Below are 17495 nucleotides of genomic sequence, written 5' to 3' on the forward strand. Positions count from 1 at the left end.
GCTCGCAGTCAGACGATGGGCAAGGCTTGATTGTGAGCTACAAGGACGATGTCTCTCGGTGCGTGTTTTGCTAGATGGATACCCATACGACAGGGGATGATGTTTAAATAGCAGTTGAATATATATACCAATCTTTAATATCGAAGAGATTCCCGATGGCCCGTGATATCGCTGCCACCCACTGCTAACCTCGCTGCTGTTTTTTACCCCGCCACACCCGCCTCCGATGTCCCGCCGCCCTGCGCCCGCTAACGAGCTCCCTGGATGGCGGGGCTCCTCCCCCGGCGCTCCGGCCACCCAATTTTCCGAGCCAGAGAAGAAAAAAAATGCCGTCTAATCACATCAGATGGGAGAATTGCTTGCAACATACTAAACTTAACCCGTGCTAACTACTAAATCCATAGCCTCACCCCAGCTTCTGCCCATCACCACCAAACCACCCTCTTTTCCTCTAAACCTCCAACACGATACAAACCTCACCAGCTTCCCTCCCGCAATGGCCGCTTCCGCTTCCTCCCCCGCCAACCTCCGCTCCCTCTACCGCTCCCTCCTCCGCGAGCTTCCGCCCCGCCCCATCCTCTCCTCTCCGCGAACTCCTCTCCACCGCCGCATCCGCTCCTCCTTCGTCGACTCTCCCTCAACTTCAACTTCTGCCTCCTCCTCCTCCTCACACGCCCTAGAACACCAGGCCCAGCTCGCCCAGCAGCTCATCGCCTACCTCCGCGCCCAGCGCATGTACGTCACCCTCATCGAGCGCTACAACCCGGGCATGGAGATGGACCAGGACGAGCGCATCCGCTTAACCGCCCGGAGAGTCGGCATGGATCTTCCCTCGGTGCAGAAGAAGAAGAAGACGACGCAGTGAGCGCGAGCTCTGCGAAGAAAGATGAAAATTGTTTCTTCTCCCTCTTCTTTTTTTTATATGTTACTTTGTGTTCTACTACTATTCGACTCTTATCTTTTTTTTTTATACCTGATTTTTGGGGGTGGGATGCTGTCGTGTGACCTATCCCGGCTTTATTTATATGAAAATACCCACGTATCCTGCGAAACCGCGCGGGAAGAGATGGGACGCGTTGGAGAAGCCAGAAATGCTGTGTAGCTATGCGCGGCTATTTGTAAACCACTTACACTGGAGCAATTTGGCGCTCGACGGAAACGAGCGCTCAAACGGAGTTGGCCATATCCACAGACAGTAATCTCTGTGAGCTTCATTGAGCTCGGTGCGTCACAATGACACGCACATGTACACATACAACAAAAGGGGAGGATATACCACTACACCAACTGGGAACGCAGCAACACAGGACCTGCACAGAGCTGAGAGGAATGAGAGGGACAAGGAGAAGGTGTCGGGAATCATCTCATCCAGGCACCGTCCCGTGCTGGCGTGAGGCGAGGGACATGCATTAACGGCCACTTTACGGAGTACTATAACAACCAAGATCGCAAGATGAAAGAGACTCTACAATGATATATCCACATCAATATCCACTCATGTTTTTTATATGTATACACGCGCCATGTTCGGCCATACATATCTACCTGCTGTATATATATACTACTACCTACTTATATACAATGAAATATCCGAAAATGCCAAAGCTCCAGGCCAGGTATAAATTTCCTCGATGGGGTATCAAAAATCAGGCACAAAGCATGTGTGTGCCAATTCCAACTCTTCGCTTGCCAATAATCAGATGTCGTGAAAAGCTCTTCTTCACTTTTCTTCATCTCTTTTGCATCATCGTTGAAGTCGTCGTTAAAAAAAAAGCGCCGTCGAATGTAAAAAAAAAAAAAAAAAAAAACGAATGAGCTGAATGGAAAGGGGGTAGATGAAGAAAAGGTAAATGAAAATCGAGCAAATGCACGCTCACACCACGCCAACTCCGTTATCTTCCAAAGACTCGTCCCATCCTCCCGTCTGCAGCAGCCATTCGCCAGCCCGCTGCTTCACTGCCGCCATGGCTGTCCCCAGTGAGCTATTCCACTGGTCCTGTACAACACGTACTTTTTCCTTGAGGTCCTCCGTCAGCCGGCGATTCTCCACCTCTCGCATCTGCTTGGCCCGCAGCTCTCGATCCTCAGGTCTGATGGGTGTGCCGTCTACTTCGGCAAGCTGCGTCGCAAGCACCCTGGCTTTGGCATTGACAACCGCCTCCTTGACCTCATGGAGAAGACACAGCTGGTTTGTGTGCGCCTCGATGAACTGATAGGTGCTCTTCTCGGCATGGAGCAGCAGGCTGTAAAGGTACTGCAGCGGGTGGTCGTGATACGCCGGGTTCTCCTCGTACTCTGATGCCGGGATTTGAACACCAAAATCCTCCAGATCCATCGGAATAGTATCCAAAAGACCGCAAAGCGGCGGTGCAATATCCCAAAACGCCGAAAGCTGTAGCTCGATACCGCGCGCAACCGCCTCTTCCATCACGGACCTGAATTCACGCGCCCGGTTAAGCACCTCGTTGGCAAATGCGTATTCTCGCTTCTCTGCGTCCTCCCTGAAAAATGCCTCTGCCGACTTGAGCTTCTCCGTGTTGCCAGACAGTCGATATGGTGTCAGCACAACGTCACGATAGCGGCCATTGCGGTCCGATAGCAAGTCGTAGATGGCCCGGTGCAGAGACTCGCGCTGCTCAAAGACCCATTTAAGGAGAGTCAGTTTCTCCAATAGCTCGGGCTTATCGTCTCCTTCTTCTTGAGGCATGTCGGCATCGATCTCGCTACTGTCGAATAAGTGCCGTGCCAGGTCATCGAACAGCTCTGTCGCTCGAGTGATTCGCTCCGTCAGAATATCATTCAACGGCAGTACCACCTGGTTCTGGAAATGCTCGTATTCCAGCTTCTCCGTCTCCTTCTTCTTATCCTTCTCCTGTTCATTAAAGTCGGATTCAATCGCCGCGGCATCGGCGTACCCCAAATTTCCCGAGTTGATTTCTTTCTGCAGGTTGGACCTCAGCGCGAGGCGACGCTCTCCTGCTGCCTTGGTAGCCTCCTCTCGGCGCCGGAGGCTGCTGGAAGCAAATCTCTCTTTTGATCCCTCAATATCCGCCAGCTCGCTCAAAGATCGTACCGAGGTACGAATCGATGTCAGCTCAGGATGGTTATTATTGACCGCAGGATGATGCCTTGGGTAAGGGGGTGGCATGGTGACCAATCTGGAAACATCTAAAAGCCCATGCCTGTTTGTCGCCGTCGACGGGGTAGAAGCCACGGACGTGTTCGACGGTTGAGGGGTCCATGCCGCCTCTCCCTGGTCATGCCAGCCTGTTTTTTCCGGAGGATACTCCGACGAAGAGCCTTGCTCGCTTATAGGCGCATAATTCGGAGTGTTTTGCTCATCTTCGATCCACTGGTCCTTGGGAACACCCATGTACTTGGACTCACGTTTGGATCTCTCAAAACCACCACGATTCGGGTCGCCATTCGAATCCGTCTCCCACCATCGACTGGGGGGTCTCCCACGTGAGCTATTCTCGTGGTTGTCACTCACGCTCATGCTAAGGATGGGGGAGAGCGATGGCATATAATTTGCGGTGCCGCCCCAGTTAAGGGGCTGCTTTATCCCGGGGGACGGTGGGAGGCTGCTAGATGCCGGGGCCGAGCTCGATGAGTCGTCAGCCTGGTGGACAGAGCTGACAGATCCCCTGTGAGACCGATTCGGTTCTGAAGACTCCGGAGTCCAATCACCCAGAGACTGTGAATTCATCGACTCTCGCCGGGCAGCGTTCATTGGGCGGAATAGATCACGGCTCAAATCGAAGATCTCGGACCCCATAGCGCCAATAGCTGATGAGTATCTCTCACGTCGAATTCTGGATTCGGTGACTATGAAATCTGAGAAGAGGCGGACTCGGTCTGCGTCTGTGGCAGCCGAGGCTTCCTTAATCGCAAATGATCGAAACCGTTCGATGGTGCCAGTTGCGAATTCGGCAGCGCTCTGGTTCACAATCACTTCTTTGGATGGCGACGCCGCCATGGACGCGGAGAGGCGTGATGCCTCAGCAATCATCGATCCAGAGGCAGACCTGGTCTGAGGCGGCGGAGTCGGGAGGGATTTTGGCACAGCACCTTGGCTTCCGCCGCGTTGTCGGTAGGCCTTGCCTGGTGTTGGCGAAAACGGTGGCGTGGCTGCTTCGTGGTGTAATAACGTGGCCGAATCCGGTGCCCGAGGTGTCGAATTACGGGAATCATGCTGACTTGATGATTCCCCAGTAAGAGGTTGGTCCATGGGGGCTTTCCCACTGCTCCGGGGAGTTGTCTTGCCAACAGTAAGCTTACGAGCCAGGCCACCAGCCGGGGGAACAACAATGTCGGCAATATGCCGTCCCTGTAACGTGCTGTCAATGGATCCCCTGGATTCATGTCGAGAGTGACTCTCGCTTCTCCTCTGTAAAATGGTCTTGTCATGGCGCACAGCCTTGGCACGATTCAAGCCACTTGCGCTGCCTGATGAATTCAGGGGTGGCTCTATGGGCTCGCTAGGATTGCTCGCAGTCATCGTATCAATTGTCAGGTTAGGAGACCGCCCTTTTGCCGGCGGGGCGGGATGCGGTAGCTGCATTTGTCGTGACGACTCGCCGGTCTGGACGGACGCGAGAGGATGTAACTGCGCAGAGGATACTTGGGTCTGTGGTCGAGCGGCAGGCGGCGTGTCACTGTCAACCCAGTCGGCGGGCGTTGGGGGAACGGGTCCTAGGGACGATATACCGGAAGGGGGAGGCCGGCGAGTTGGTGGGGAAATGATGGGCACATTGTTCCTGTCCATGCCCTGTACGCTTTGTGATCTGCTCGACGAAGGCGGAGGTGGCCCAGGCGGCGGCGGAGGGAGCGGCATGCCAGGCTCCCACCTCGTCTGAGAAGTAGATCGTGAGCGGGCAGACGTCGGCGTATCGATGGCGCCCGTGGAGGCAGCTCTACGAGATGCCGGGGGAAATGCGTCAACGTTGACAGCAGATGTGGCTGCGGCTCGTTCTTGCTCCATGGCGTGGAATAAGGCAGGGCCAACGCTCCGTCTAGACGCGGGCATCGGCTCTGGGGAGCTGGCTGATTCGGTGTCTCTCCGTCTTCCCAAAGATGCCAGCGCAAAGAGACGCTCTCGAGAACTTCCCCTGCCACTCGCACCCGGCGGAGGAGGAAATGAGCGGGTAGCAGCAGCTGGCGGCTCGGGAGAGGGCCGGTGACCCAGCATGTTAGAGAAGCGCGAAGGAGGATTGGCGGCCACTTGCGCCGGTACGTATTCGAAAACCATACTGGCAGGACGAGGTTGCTGCATGTTTCTCCTAGGAGTGTATGGCGGAGGCGGAGGGGGGTTTGATGGTGAAGCTGTCATTTCAAATCTGGTCAGCACACTACACTGTTGCCCATTTGCAGGTGGTCCGAAGGGAGATGTTGAAGAGGCCCAGCAAAGATCTAGGAGAGACGTAGGAAAGGTTTCTAAAAACAGCTATCAAGGGAGAGTATCAACGAGAAAAATGAGAAAGGGATCCCCACCCTGAGCTTCACTGCCCACAAACTGCAGAGGCCTCTCTGTCGCTGCCATGGCGGCTGGCGATGCTACCCATTCCTGCGGATTATACGGCAGGATGGCGCTGCCAGGCGTGTGTATCGTCTGGACATGAGAGGAAGCCATGGACACAGCGGATATGGGCGAAACGAGCTGGTTACCGTAGCCCGCCAAGGACGTGGTTGAGAGCGGATGAAGGGCATGGCGAAGACGCGTGGGATCACGGGGAGAGGAGGAAGACATATTGGCTCAAGCTCCCAGAGGCCCAACCGCCCGCCGTCTCCTAAATCGGTGACCCTTGACCCTTGACCTGGGGGGCACAAAGAGGCTTGCTGAGGAGTGCTGAGGCTGCCGAGGGATGCGACTTGGAAGGCAGGTGGAAGATTGGATCTGGAGATGGGACCCCAGGCCGGACCTGATGTCAGAACTATCGGCGGCAGCGCACTCCACACCAACTCGGAGGCGGTATGCCAGATGAGGTCTGTGTTTCGTTCTATTTGGAGGTCTCGCCTGGCATCCCTGGATACACCCAGAGCATCGATTTCAGGTGGCGGACAGAGGCCGGTCGACGAGGAGCGCTCGGATTGGCGAGGAGAGGGCGAGAAGAGGGCGAGGAGGGGGGAGAGCCGAGCCGGACTAGCGACAAGACCAGGAAGCAGGGCTGCTACCATACAGGTACGGTACAGGCACGAGATGTTCCCTGTACGAGTACAGGACTCCGGACAGGCACTTGACGCAGGAATGGGCAACCGGGAAGCGATCAAACATGGCGAGTCGCACGGCATCCCGTAGTGGGAAAAGGAGCGAGCCGCGGCGGAGGTACGAGCATGTACATTCGGCGCGGCTGGGCTTTGGCTTGGCCTGGACGTACCGGTTCGAGTTCGGACACTAACACCGCAGCCAGACACGAGCCATTAAAAGAGGCAAGGCATGCATCAAGGCAGCGCGCATGGCAGCGCATTGAGGGGCCGTTTGGTGGTGATGGCGAGATGTGCTTGGCCGAGCGCGAGTTTGGCGGTCCCTGTGGAAGCGGCGCGCTAAGCCGAGCCCGGACGAGGCGACCAGCCTGTGGCGCCAGTGCGCAAATCCCATGTACAGGGTACCAGGGATCTTTTGTACCCGCTGTTTCTACCTGTAATACTCGTACATGCGCTCTGCAGCATCTGCACGTGTGTTGAATCCCTCCCGTCCCTATAACGCCTCCATGGCACTACTGTACCTCCTATAACACAGGTATTACCTGCAGTTGGATGGATGGACGTTTTATTGTTTCAAGATGGCAACCAAGGATCTCGATGGCTGCAAGCCTGCTGAAGGATTCCCGCCGTCGACTCAGGATTTGCCTAAAGCGCATACCCGGACGCTCCATGAGATACCAGGGACGGACCGGCGTGTGATGGAATGTGACGACAAAGTGGGCCGCCTGTTTTCAAGAAGACAACCGAACGTGCATTGTTCGTTTTTTTCCTTATCAATCATGCCTGCATGCGACTGTTGGTTACAGGTTGATTGGGGATTTAGGCTGCATGGAGGTGTGAAACTTGCATTGCCCATCTTGACCTGATCAATGTGGCGTGCTTTACTTTGCACATTTACAGAAAGCACGGATAAGGAGTGGGATGCCAAACCGGCGTTACAAACATGTGATGTGGCCTGAGAAATACGGAATACGGTAGGCAGACATCGAGGCTATCGCGAAGTGCGTGCCTTGAGAAAATCCAGTGCTGGTGGTGGTACGGGGTACATTCGACCAAGTACTCGGTACGAAGGCGTCTGCCACTAGACATGCGACCGCCCCTGCGTGGATCGCGCTTTTTTTTTTTTTCTTCTGCTTTCGACGCAAGTTTATTATCGAGAGCCGGCTCCTGTTGGCTGGAAGAAACAATGCGCTACTAAGCGCCGGCAGCCATTGAACCACATGTGTTCCTAATATAGCTGCCAATCAGGGCTGCAGACGGAGATCCATTCTCCAAGAATAGATCGGCGCTCCCACCTTTGGATTCTGCATCAAGGAGCGACAAAAAGGAACGGAAGGATTGGTAACTGAAAACACGGACGATTTCTTGCAGAATTTGCTCGCTTTTACCTTTCCGAGACTATTTGCTCGGTTTTTGACTTTTCACTTGTTTTATCTGCTTTTTTCCATCTTCAAGTTCATGATACGATACAGATAACATACTCGGACATACACAAAGAGTGCATCAATTTGTCCTCTGTAGCCCTGCTCTTTCGGCAGTTGGTGGGCTTATAACCACCCGGCCGGCATTTTTGCGCATACTCATCCTTGCCCTTCCACATTCCCCTTGGTAAGATGGCCGGAAGCAAAAAATAGCAATCGACGACCCTTTACGATTTGGAATCTGCTATAAGGGGCGTCAGATTTCCCCTTTTCCCCCCAATGACGAGCTCGCCAATGGTCTGTGAAGAGTACGGAGTACGGAGTACATGCTATTACTCTTTTTTGGCAGCCGTTATATTCTGAGGTCCCGTGTCATGCAACCGCGCTGATAACGGCGCCAGACTCAAATAGTGTACAGCCTCGCTGACCCGGCACTCGGCCGCTCTACTAATCTGACTTTCAGGTTCCTCTGCCAGATTCAGCTTCAAGGGCGCTAGCCCCGCCTCTCACTGAGCTTCTTGCTGAGAATGAGGCACGGCGGGCAAACTAGCACGCCCTGTTGTGTCGAATGGATTCCTCAAACTGGCGTTGACATAAGCGGAAGTAATCACACCTATTGAAGCGGCTATTTAAACCACTAACACAGTACGGGCCGCCTTCAGCAAGTGGTTATTAACAGCCGCTCGGCTGTAGTCTTCCTGCTATAGGGTAAGGATTATACGCAGATGCTTGGACGAGGATAGAGACTGTGCCAAGGACCTGGAATCATGATGTTACTCTGGTGATGTAAGTAATAGGCCCTACAGATATTTAGATGATTTGTCTTCCATTACGTGCGCCTTGCACATACCGGAGTGCCCACACCCAACCGGATCACGATGAATGGCAAGCAAATACAATTATAGAAAAGGGTCTGAGCGGCACAATATCCACAAGTAATCAGAGTCCGGACGGGTCGTAAGACCTAGCATTGCAGTACCGGTATATTGGGTGAGGATATGTCACTTGACTTACTTCACCAAGGCTTAATCTTAATCATTCTTGTGCCACGGGAATGGCTCGGCAGCACATCGCTCAAGGAGTCACAAAACTTAACCCTCTTCAAGCTTACTCGAACTCTTCAGCTGCCTTGCACGATAGAGCTGCGGGTGTATAGCGGATGTTCCGGATAACATGAGCATTCCCCTTTTGTCTTGTTTGTGAAATCTCACGGCCAATCGGAGCTGCTCCTTATCTAGCTGTCAAGTCGGCGTCTCAATGCACCGAAGTCCCAGAGAGGTGTGAAGCAGATCAAGCATAGCAGGAGTTTAGGGGCCTTCTAATCGCCTCCCTCTGTCCTCGAGCTATTACTGTCACCATCATCTCCCACCTAATCGTGCGTGCACAAGGCAAATATGCCGCCAGCCGCAGAGCCACCCAAGTGCACATGTGTCCTGTAGGACGTGCTTGAGTCCATTCACGAATTACGTTGCTCTATACGGCTTACGTAATAATTGATTTATTTCGTGAGGCTACGTTGACCAGCCAATTACACTAACAGCAAAAGGTGGAGACGAGGCTCATAAAAATTCTAGAGGCTTCTGAAGGTCTCTTTCTTCCTTCTTCAAGCAGCCCGACAATTCTCTCCTTCTCTGCTTCAAACCAACATTCCACCCTCACGCCATACTCTTACTTCTTAATCAGCTCTAATCAATACGGTACGTTGAATACGAAGCTTCCCATACAACTGCCCACCATTGCATAGCCCCTACATGATGAGATACCAGCTGGCACCAGTCATAGAGTGATTTGTACTCCCTTTCAGTGATGACCAAAATGCTTAGGTCCAAGACCACTTCTGAACCTTTGTTTGCAAACTCAAAATTATGCCTTGTTCTTCTGCTCGATCTAGGGTTGACATTGAAGCTAACCACTGGATCGAACAGGACCTGCCCGCTGCGCGGACGACCGGTTAAAATTTTTCTATTCTCTAAGCTTGCTCGTCAAAATGGTTCTGCACAACCCCAACAACTGGCACTGGGTGAACAAGGATGCGTCTGCCTGGGCAAAAGAATGGTTCGAGGAAAACTTGACCAAGCTTGAGACCGAAAATGGAGACGTCAAGGCCAGAGTTACCAAGGTCCAGAGCATGAGTGGTGACGTTGACGTCAGCCAACGCAAGGGGAAAGTCATCACCATCTTTGATGTTAAGCTAGTGCTGGAGTATTCTGGTATGGTAGACCTCAACGTTCATGGTGAGGGCGTCTGGGGCTGACTTTCCCCCTAGGGTCCACTGCCGAGATCGACGAGGTCTCTGGTAACATTACTGTTCCCGAGATTGCCCACGATACGGAAGAGGACGAGTACGTGGTATGTATAGTTGCCCTCTAGCCTTGCCTTCTTCTCGCATTTAGCTAACGACCCGCATCTAGTTTGAGATTGACATCTTCTCAGAGTCAAAGGAGAAGCAGCCCGTCAAGGATCTCGTGCGGTCAAAGCTCGTTCCTCAGCTCCGAAAAGAGTTTCAGAAACTTGCTGGTGCCTTGATCACTGAGCATGGAAAGGATATCCAGCATGCCCCCGGCTCCAATCCTTCCAGCGGCTTCTCTACCCCGCGAACCCTCCCCCAGGCTGCACCAAAGGCTGCAGCTCAACCCACAACTTCTCAAACCAGCAGCTCGGGCGTCGTCAACACGGTGACAGTGCGTGACGACCAAGAGTTCCGTACTACTGCCGAGGAGCTGTATCAGACCTTTGTCGACCCTCAGCGATTGGCTGCCTTCACTCGGGCGCCGCCAAAGGTGTTTGAGGGAGCAAAGGCAGGAGGCAAGTTTGAGCTCTTTGACGGCAACGTCTGCGGAGAATACCTTGAGCTGGAAAAGCCCAAGAAGATTGTTCAGGCCTGGAGATTGAACCAATGGCCAGCCGGCCACTACTCGAAGCTCAACATTGAGTTTGACCAGAACGACATCGACCACGTTACCGTCATGCGCGTCACCTGGGAGGGTGTTCCTGTCGGCCAGGAAGACGTGACTAGGCGTAACTGGGGCGAGTATTACGTGCGAAGCATCAAGCAGACCTTTGGGTAAGTTTTCATCATTCGCTGAACATGTCGAAGCCCTCCAGAACAAGACTAACTTTTGGGGAATCAGATTTGGTACCATTCTATAAGCTGAAAAACACATCAATTGGAAACACGCACATTTTTTCTTTATAATCAAAGCGCTCTAGATGAGGGTAGAGACAAGGGGTCGGCATCTCTGCCAATGGTGGCGGATGGGTATATACTTTATTACTAGGTAGTCTTGGTAGGTCTACGCAAGACCTAGACGCGTGTAGATACGACGAACATGAATGATGATACGAAGACGTCCAACAAGAAAGGGGGGGAAATACAATATAAAAACCCATTATTCCAACAGTATCGATGAATTTGTTTCATTCTCATGCCGCGAATGTAGCGTAAGAGCTCTTTTTTCTTTATTGAGGATATCCAGACTTGGTGTTGGAAAAACTCCGCCCTCGAGGTCGACGTTCGGCTGGGGGCTCCCCTGTTCCGTCATCAAATGCATAGTTGGAAAAGAAGACGTCGCCAAGGTTATGCCACAATCCCATGTCGTATAAGTTGTCGACGGTTTTTAGGTCCCATACATGCTCCCACTCGCCCTCGCCTGGGTAATTCCCTTGGTTGCTTGGCGGCTGCGCGTCTTGGGTGGCCAATATGATGTGCTCTGGCGACGAGGGCCACCGAGGACACAGTGGCTCCAACCGCAGGTTACGCGGCCGGTTAGGCGCCAAGGGACGTTGAAAGGCATAGCCGTCCCTCATGTCCTCCTTGTAGTCTGTCCATTTCATGGACTCGTTGGTCGTGGTTCCGCAGTAGATGAGGAAGACAGTGTAGATGAAGAGAGCCCATATTAGGGGAGAGGTGAGGAGAGCGAGAAGAGTGGCAGCGCCGACGCGGATGTCGCCGTGGAGGCCCCAACCCCAGACAGCAAGATACTCGCTGAATTCCAACTCTTGGCCCGGCCAGACGGTCCACAATGGGTACTCTTCTTTTATCTTCGACGTCAATAGGTAGAGGCCTAGCAAGCCGCCGTAGGTCGCCAAGACGCATGTCGATAAAAGCAGGAGAAGGAACCAGTGGTGGTTGCCGTAGCCCACGCACGAGTTGATGAAGACACAGTGGTGATCGGCCCTTGCGATGCAGCGTTTACAGACATCACAGTGCTTTGACCGCGCGGGCTTCAGGAACCGACAGGTGCGGCATTCGTTGCCCGGGTGGAAGAGGGCGTAGTCGTAGGGGTAGAGAGACATGTGGTACGCATGATTCTCGCGGGTGATGTACCCTGGATCGGCGGAGCAGGCGAGATACAGGAACACGTACGGCAGGATGACGACGATGGCGGCGGTGAATTTTGTGAAGAGGCCGATCCTGGGCCAGACGTCAGGGAGGTACATGTACTCAGAGACCGTCATGATCAATAAAAAGAAGATCTGGAAGACATGTGTAAGCCGTGGATCATATGTATAGAGAGCCATTGCAACTACATACCACGATCGTTGGATGACGGTCATACATGAGGCGATTATAAATCCATGACATCGATCCAGTCACTCGCCCACCAGTGAGTGTCTGGTCTATACTCGTCACCAGGTTAGGGAAATGAATCCATATCAGCTTGTATAACCAGGCGATGGGCGTTTTCCTACGTGCCTCATGTGTTCAGTAACAAGCCCCTCTTGTACACAGATGCCCCTCTATAACTCACCTCAAAGCCGGAAGTCTGCCGAAAAAGGTAATGAATACCATAAAAGATATGGCTAGAATTACAATAAGAATCTTCTTTAGGGTGTCCATCGTGGCGGACGGGTCGAGCAGGCAGGACTACGGCATCTGAAGTTAAAAGGTACAGACCGAGAAGTCCTGTGCTGTAATTTCGTATATACGATCCAAAATATATCGTTGAGGGACTAAAAGCTCTTATACCTTTAATTTTTTTGAGGGGGGAAATAAAAAAAGAAAGAAAGAAAGAAAGAAATAACAAGAGAAATGTAATAGATGCTACGAAGCCCGTGTACTGCAGCGCGCTGAAAAAGAAGCAAAAGGAAACAAATGAGCAAGGATAATAGAAAGGTGGCTGAGCTGGACAAACAGCTGTCACCAGCTGCATCGCAAGCAAAATATTGGTGTTTACTATTCATATCGCGGGGCGCCTAGGCCCCCGATAGTAGCCTTGCAACTGCACCGTAACTGCAACTGCATTTGCAACTAGAGGCCAAGGGAATGCAGCGCATGTGTCACGTGACCCCGCGACGTCCATCACGCGTCTCATGCGTTGGGTGAATGAGTTTGGCAGTCAAGAATGAGCAGAAAGGCACGGACAGCAAAGAAACGAACGCGGAATAGAGCGTGGGATTTGTTGCCAAAGAGATTCGGCGCTGAATTTGAACTCATGCAGCACCGCTGGGGGCGTGTTTCTGCCCTTTTCACTCGATTTTCCCTTGATTGATATTGCAGAGCCTCGATCCCTTCACTCACCTCGGAGTCGGTCAACGCCCGTCAGCGCAACAACGCTCTTCATCTCGTTGAGCATGAATTTCATCCAACTCTAGGGGATTCATATAACCGGGGATCATCGCCATTGAATTTTTTACTCTCAAACCAGCATTCAATCGTATGCAATGGCGTCGCACATTACGTATGATGGGGTTACAGGCGCGGCGGCGGGTGGCAACATCTTCAGGAATATCAAGTTCTGGGTTTCCAGAAGAGTTCCCCAAAGAGACAGCATTCTCGACAAGATTCAGGTATGATGACAACTTGCAACTATGCTCAGCCTGTTGCTAACAGTTTTCATTTCCCACAGAGCAACTCGGGCGTTGTCGTCGCTCGGGAAAAAGATGCAGACATGCTCATTGCAGACCACGCACGAAAAGATGCACCACTGGGCTCATATTCGTGGAAGTACATCACAGAGTCTGTAAACGCCGGCATTATACAGGTCGAAGACAAATATCTCATAGGCCCTCCACCCAACCAGCACCGATCAGTGCTCACGGGCGCACATGTCAAAACAACTCGGACGAAGTTCACCGAACAAGACGACGCCATTGTTGCCAAGTGGATTCTCAAGAATGGGATCAATACGGCTGGGAATAAAATGTACATGGAGCTAGAAGACGCAGTATGTCTGCATCAGTTGCCTCTTGTTCCCCATCTAACTTCCAAAAAAAAAAAACCCCATATTCTAATCATGTCTAGTATCCCCATCATCCTTGGCAGTCATGGAGGAACCGGTGGGTAAAGGTCTTGTCAGCAAGGTCCAATGCAGAGATAGATCGCCTGGCAAGATTGGCCAACGTGGATGTGGATAATGCCCCAGTAACCGCGAGGCATATCATCAGGAAACACCAGAGAGAGGACTGGCCACAGGCACCTCAGAACAACGCTGTCCCTAACGCCAACCGAAATCCTCAAAATCACAACGTACCGGCGCCTAGGATACCTAGAAGTGAACAACCTCGACCTCGAGATGTGGCATCCTCTGATCGCAATAGGAGAAATGTCACAGATGACGCACCCTCCAGGCAGAATAGTGAGCGGAATGAAGAAGAGGACACGGCTATCCATAACGATACGGCTGGTGGAGCTAGGTCAGCTACTGTCAGAGAGGCTGAGAGGGAATCAAAACAGGAAAATAAGCAAAAGGAAAGTGCTAGAATGGAACCAGAAGGCGAATTAAGAGAGGAAGAGGAAAGAAATGCGGAACAAGACACTGAAAATGACGACAGCCAAGCTCTATCTTCCTTCTCGGAGAGAGAGCAGTTCCTCAACGATCTCCAAGACTACTGCGAGGCAAATGGCAAGGCACTTGACACGCGGTGTGTTATTGGGAAAAAAGAAGTAGACCTGTGGGAATTGTTTCGCGCAGTTAGCGCGCAAGAACTACCCCCAGATGAACTGGACTGGCGGCAAGTGGCAGAGAACGTGGGACTCGGGCTGGTGCGAAACGGCGAGGCCGTCGCTGCTTTACTGAGATCGAGCTACAATTGTCATCTCGCAGACTTCGTAGAGGCCATGATGAGCTTTGAAGAGAACGAGGAGGATCCTGATGAGGAGATTGCTGAAGGCGAGGAAACGCTCATAGGAGAGGGAGAAACTGAGGCGGAATCCAGAACACCACGGGCCTCACAGAAAAACGGCGCAGCATCTCCATTATCAAACGACACCGGCGGTATCGAACTGAGGAAGAGGTTACCAGATGGGCAGCTTTCGACACCAACCAAACTAGCCAAGCGAAGGCGAACAGTGCATGCCGAGATTCCAGTGACTCCCGAAGACAAGCTGAAGACCGGTAGGCCACCGTCCGCACCAGTATCAGCACCAGGTAATCTACAAAGCACGGCAGACCAAGAGCAAGAATTGCCAGAGGTGGTGGAGGACTCGCAGCAAAGGACACCACGGCATAATCAACAACACCAGCGATCGCCTGATGAGCCAGATATGACTCCCTCCCAACAGCTACGAAGCGAATCTGATTCGATTGCGAGCCCCGAACAGGGTGAATCAAGGACCCCCACTCTCTATTATAGTCCGACAGCATCTTTTCCCCATCGGAATAGTCAACTTGAAACAATACAAGAGGAAGACTCAACCACATCTACGCCGACAAAGTCGAGACCTAAGAGGCGCGAGCTCCCGGCGTCTTTTCAAGTGCCTCGAGAACCTCGGCTCATGCAGCTTGAGGAGAGGCGAGAAAAGAGGCGGCAGCTGGAACAAGAACGACGACTACGGCAACAGCAGCGGCAGCAGCAACGATTGGAAGAGCATCGGCAGCAAGAACTACGCCAGGAAGAAAGGCGGCGCGAGGAAGAGCAACAACAGCAACAGCAGCAGCAAGAAGAGCAGCAAGGTGATGAAGCACAGGAACAGGAACTGCAGCGGCAGCGATGGCACCAAGACGCAGCCGACTCGAGCGACACCGACCCAGAAGTCGTCCAGCAGAGCCAGGAACAGTTCATCTCCTGGAAGCAACACTACCGCGACCAGGGCTTCTCCGAGGACATCATCATCGAAGCCATGCGCCGCACCACAATGACCCCCGGCGAAGCCATGGAGGCCGTCCTCGCCAGCCTCAGGGACGGCCAGGGCATCCCGCCCAACCACGAGGGCATCTGGACGGACCGCGACGACGCCCAGCTGAAATACGTCGTCCGCGTCGGCGACCTGCGGCGCGCCCCCGACGACGACGGCGATGCGCGGCGGCGCAAGGAGAAGGCCCGCGAGATGCTCGACCGGCTCCTGTTCAAGCACGACGAGCCCAGGGTCAAGCTGCGTAGGAAGTTTCATCGGGCGGTGGCCTTGGCGGAGAGGGACAGGCGGCGGAGGGACAGGCTGTCGAGGGAAGGGAATGGTCAATGATTTACATTGCTTACCTATGTTACGTTTTGAGAGGAACATGTCCAGCGTGTGCGCTTTCCGCCTTTTCTCTCTTTTATTACAGCAACGAATGGAGCGAAGAAAAAAGGCATCTCAGTGTTTATCGAGGATGAAATGACCAAGTGCTCTCAGCATACCACCATGGCAAGCAGAAGCATTTATATAGTATGAGTGTTTTACTGTCTTTTTTTCTTTCATGTTTATCCCAAGTATATACTTATACATATATACACAATGATGGAATTCCATCATTCTCAAAAATCAATCGCTCGCCAACCTTCACTCTCTGCGCTGCAGAGTATGTCCATAGTGCCATCCCTCTATGGCGATATCCGCCCTCACCTTGTACACCTCCTCTGCAATGTCCAGGACCTTCAGATCAACGTCCACCACAGTCATCGCCTCCTCAACTCCAAGCTTGCCAAGGGCTCCCTGCAGCGGCATCGCCACCTGTGTCAGGCCAATAAACTCTGTGCCCTCTTCGTCCTTGCCACTCGTTCCGCTTCCCAACGGTGCGCCCGTGTTGCAGAACACAAAGCCGCACGTGTTCTCGAATGCTCGGGCCACGGCCACGTTCTCCAAGAACAGGCGCTCGCATTCCGGGTTCACCTCGGCACCGATATCGCCTCCGTCGCTGTTGAGCCAAAAGGTAGGGCACACGACGAACTTGGCCCCGTCGGCAACCAGCGCACGGCATGCCTCGGGGAAGGCCAAGTCCCAGCAGATGATGAGTCCGACACGACCCCAGGGAGTATCAAACGCCCTGTGCGGCGTCAATCCATCGGCCGTCAGGTGGTCTCTCTCGGGGTGCCACAAGTTCTTCTTCTGGTAGCGTCCCAGGACGGCGCCGTCCGGGCCAATAAAGTACGCCGCATTCGCAATTCCTTCAGTCATGGAGGCGTTGCCTTCCTCCGCAGGTATGGGCTCCAGGATCGTGCCCGGGGCAATGGCGATGCCGAGCTCCTTGGCAATGGCCTGATACCGTGCAAGATATGGCGTCTGCTCCTTGGCCGTGGCGAGGAGGATCTTGGAGTCGGGCTTCCATGAGCCGAGATGGTACTCAGGAAGGACCACCAGGTTCGCGCCCTGTGAGGCGGCTTTGCGGATGTATGACTCTGCGCGAGCAAAGTTGCCAGCTACGTCGAGCGGCTAAAGTTGGTGAACAATTAGGAGCCAAGATCAGTCTTCATAATTGCTTCCTTGGAGCTGCAGCAGGGGTCGCTGGTGGCACACGGGCAACGAATGCCAAGGCAATACGTCAGGAATGCAAACTCACCTTGGAATACAGCTGAACCAGCGCAATCTTCAAATTCGACGCCATTGTCCCAGAAATTCAAATGCCAACACAAGTCAAAGTGTACCGAGGAATCTTTGAAAGGACAAAGTTGAGTGCCAAGAGATGTTTTCTAGTAAACCGGAACCGGCCCGGTCGAGATAAAGTCAGCTAT

At 53.0% G+C, this 17495-nt stretch overlaps 6 protein-coding genes across 6 annotated transcripts; 3 read left to right on the forward strand and 3 right to left on the reverse strand.

Moving 5' to 3' along the window:
* Positions 1–48: 48 nt before the first annotated feature.
* On the forward strand, positions 49–865 carry Triagg1_10411 (uncharacterized protein; the record flags this gene model as incomplete). The annotated part of the gene is made up of 2 exons (XM_062894480.1): positions 49–58; positions 405–865. 2 exons carry the CDS (start codon positions 49–51, stop codon positions 863–865), a joined length of 471 nt encoding a protein of 156 aa, XP_062750605.1.
* Positions 866–1873: 1008 nt separating this feature from the next.
* Triagg1_10412 (uncharacterized protein) lies at positions 1874–6177 on the reverse strand (the record flags this gene model as incomplete). Its single annotated transcript, XM_062894481.1, has 3 exons — positions 1874–5325; positions 5494–5611; positions 5668–6177. 3 exons carry the CDS (start codon positions 6175–6177, stop codon positions 1874–1876), a joined length of 4080 nt encoding a protein of 1359 aa, XP_062750606.1.
* A 3435-nt stretch (positions 6178–9612) lies between these two features.
* Triagg1_10413 (uncharacterized protein) lies at positions 9613–10693 on the forward strand (the record flags this gene model as incomplete). Its single annotated transcript, XM_062894482.1, has 3 exons — positions 9613–9835; positions 9892–9974; positions 10037–10693. 3 exons carry the CDS (start codon positions 9613–9615, stop codon positions 10691–10693), a joined length of 963 nt encoding a protein of 320 aa, XP_062750607.1.
* Positions 10694–11084: 391 nt separating this feature from the next.
* Positions 11085–12083, reverse strand: Triagg1_10414 (uncharacterized protein; the record flags this gene model as incomplete). The annotated part of the gene is made up of 1 exon (XM_062894483.1): positions 11085–12083. The coding sequence occupies one exon, from the start codon at positions 12081–12083 to the stop codon at positions 11085–11087; it is 999 nt and encodes a 332-aa protein (XP_062750608.1).
* Positions 12084–13289: 1206 nt separating this feature from the next.
* On the forward strand, positions 13290–16029 carry Triagg1_10415 (transcriptional regulator family: ARID/BRIGHT; the record flags this gene model as incomplete). Its single annotated transcript, XM_062894484.1, has 3 exons — positions 13290–13415; positions 13475–13792; positions 13870–16029. The coding sequence occupies 3 exons, from the start codon at positions 13290–13292 to the stop codon at positions 16027–16029; spliced, it is 2604 nt and encodes an 867-aa protein (XP_062750609.1).
* Positions 16030–16326: 297 nt separating this feature from the next.
* Triagg1_10416 (uncharacterized protein) lies at positions 16327–17368 on the reverse strand (the record flags this gene model as incomplete). Its single annotated transcript, XM_062894485.1, has 2 exons — positions 16327–17196; positions 17324–17368. 2 exons carry the CDS (start codon positions 17366–17368, stop codon positions 16327–16329), a joined length of 915 nt encoding a protein of 304 aa, XP_062750610.1.
* Positions 17369–17495: the final 127 nt, after the last annotated feature.

This window comes from Trichoderma aggressivum (assembly GCF_033847375.1).
Source record: "Trichoderma aggressivum f. europaeum strain CBS 100526 chromosome Unknown scaffold_073, whole genome shotgun sequence".
NCBI classification, from domain to species: domain Eukaryota; kingdom Fungi; phylum Ascomycota; class Sordariomycetes; order Hypocreales; family Hypocreaceae; genus Trichoderma; species Trichoderma aggressivum.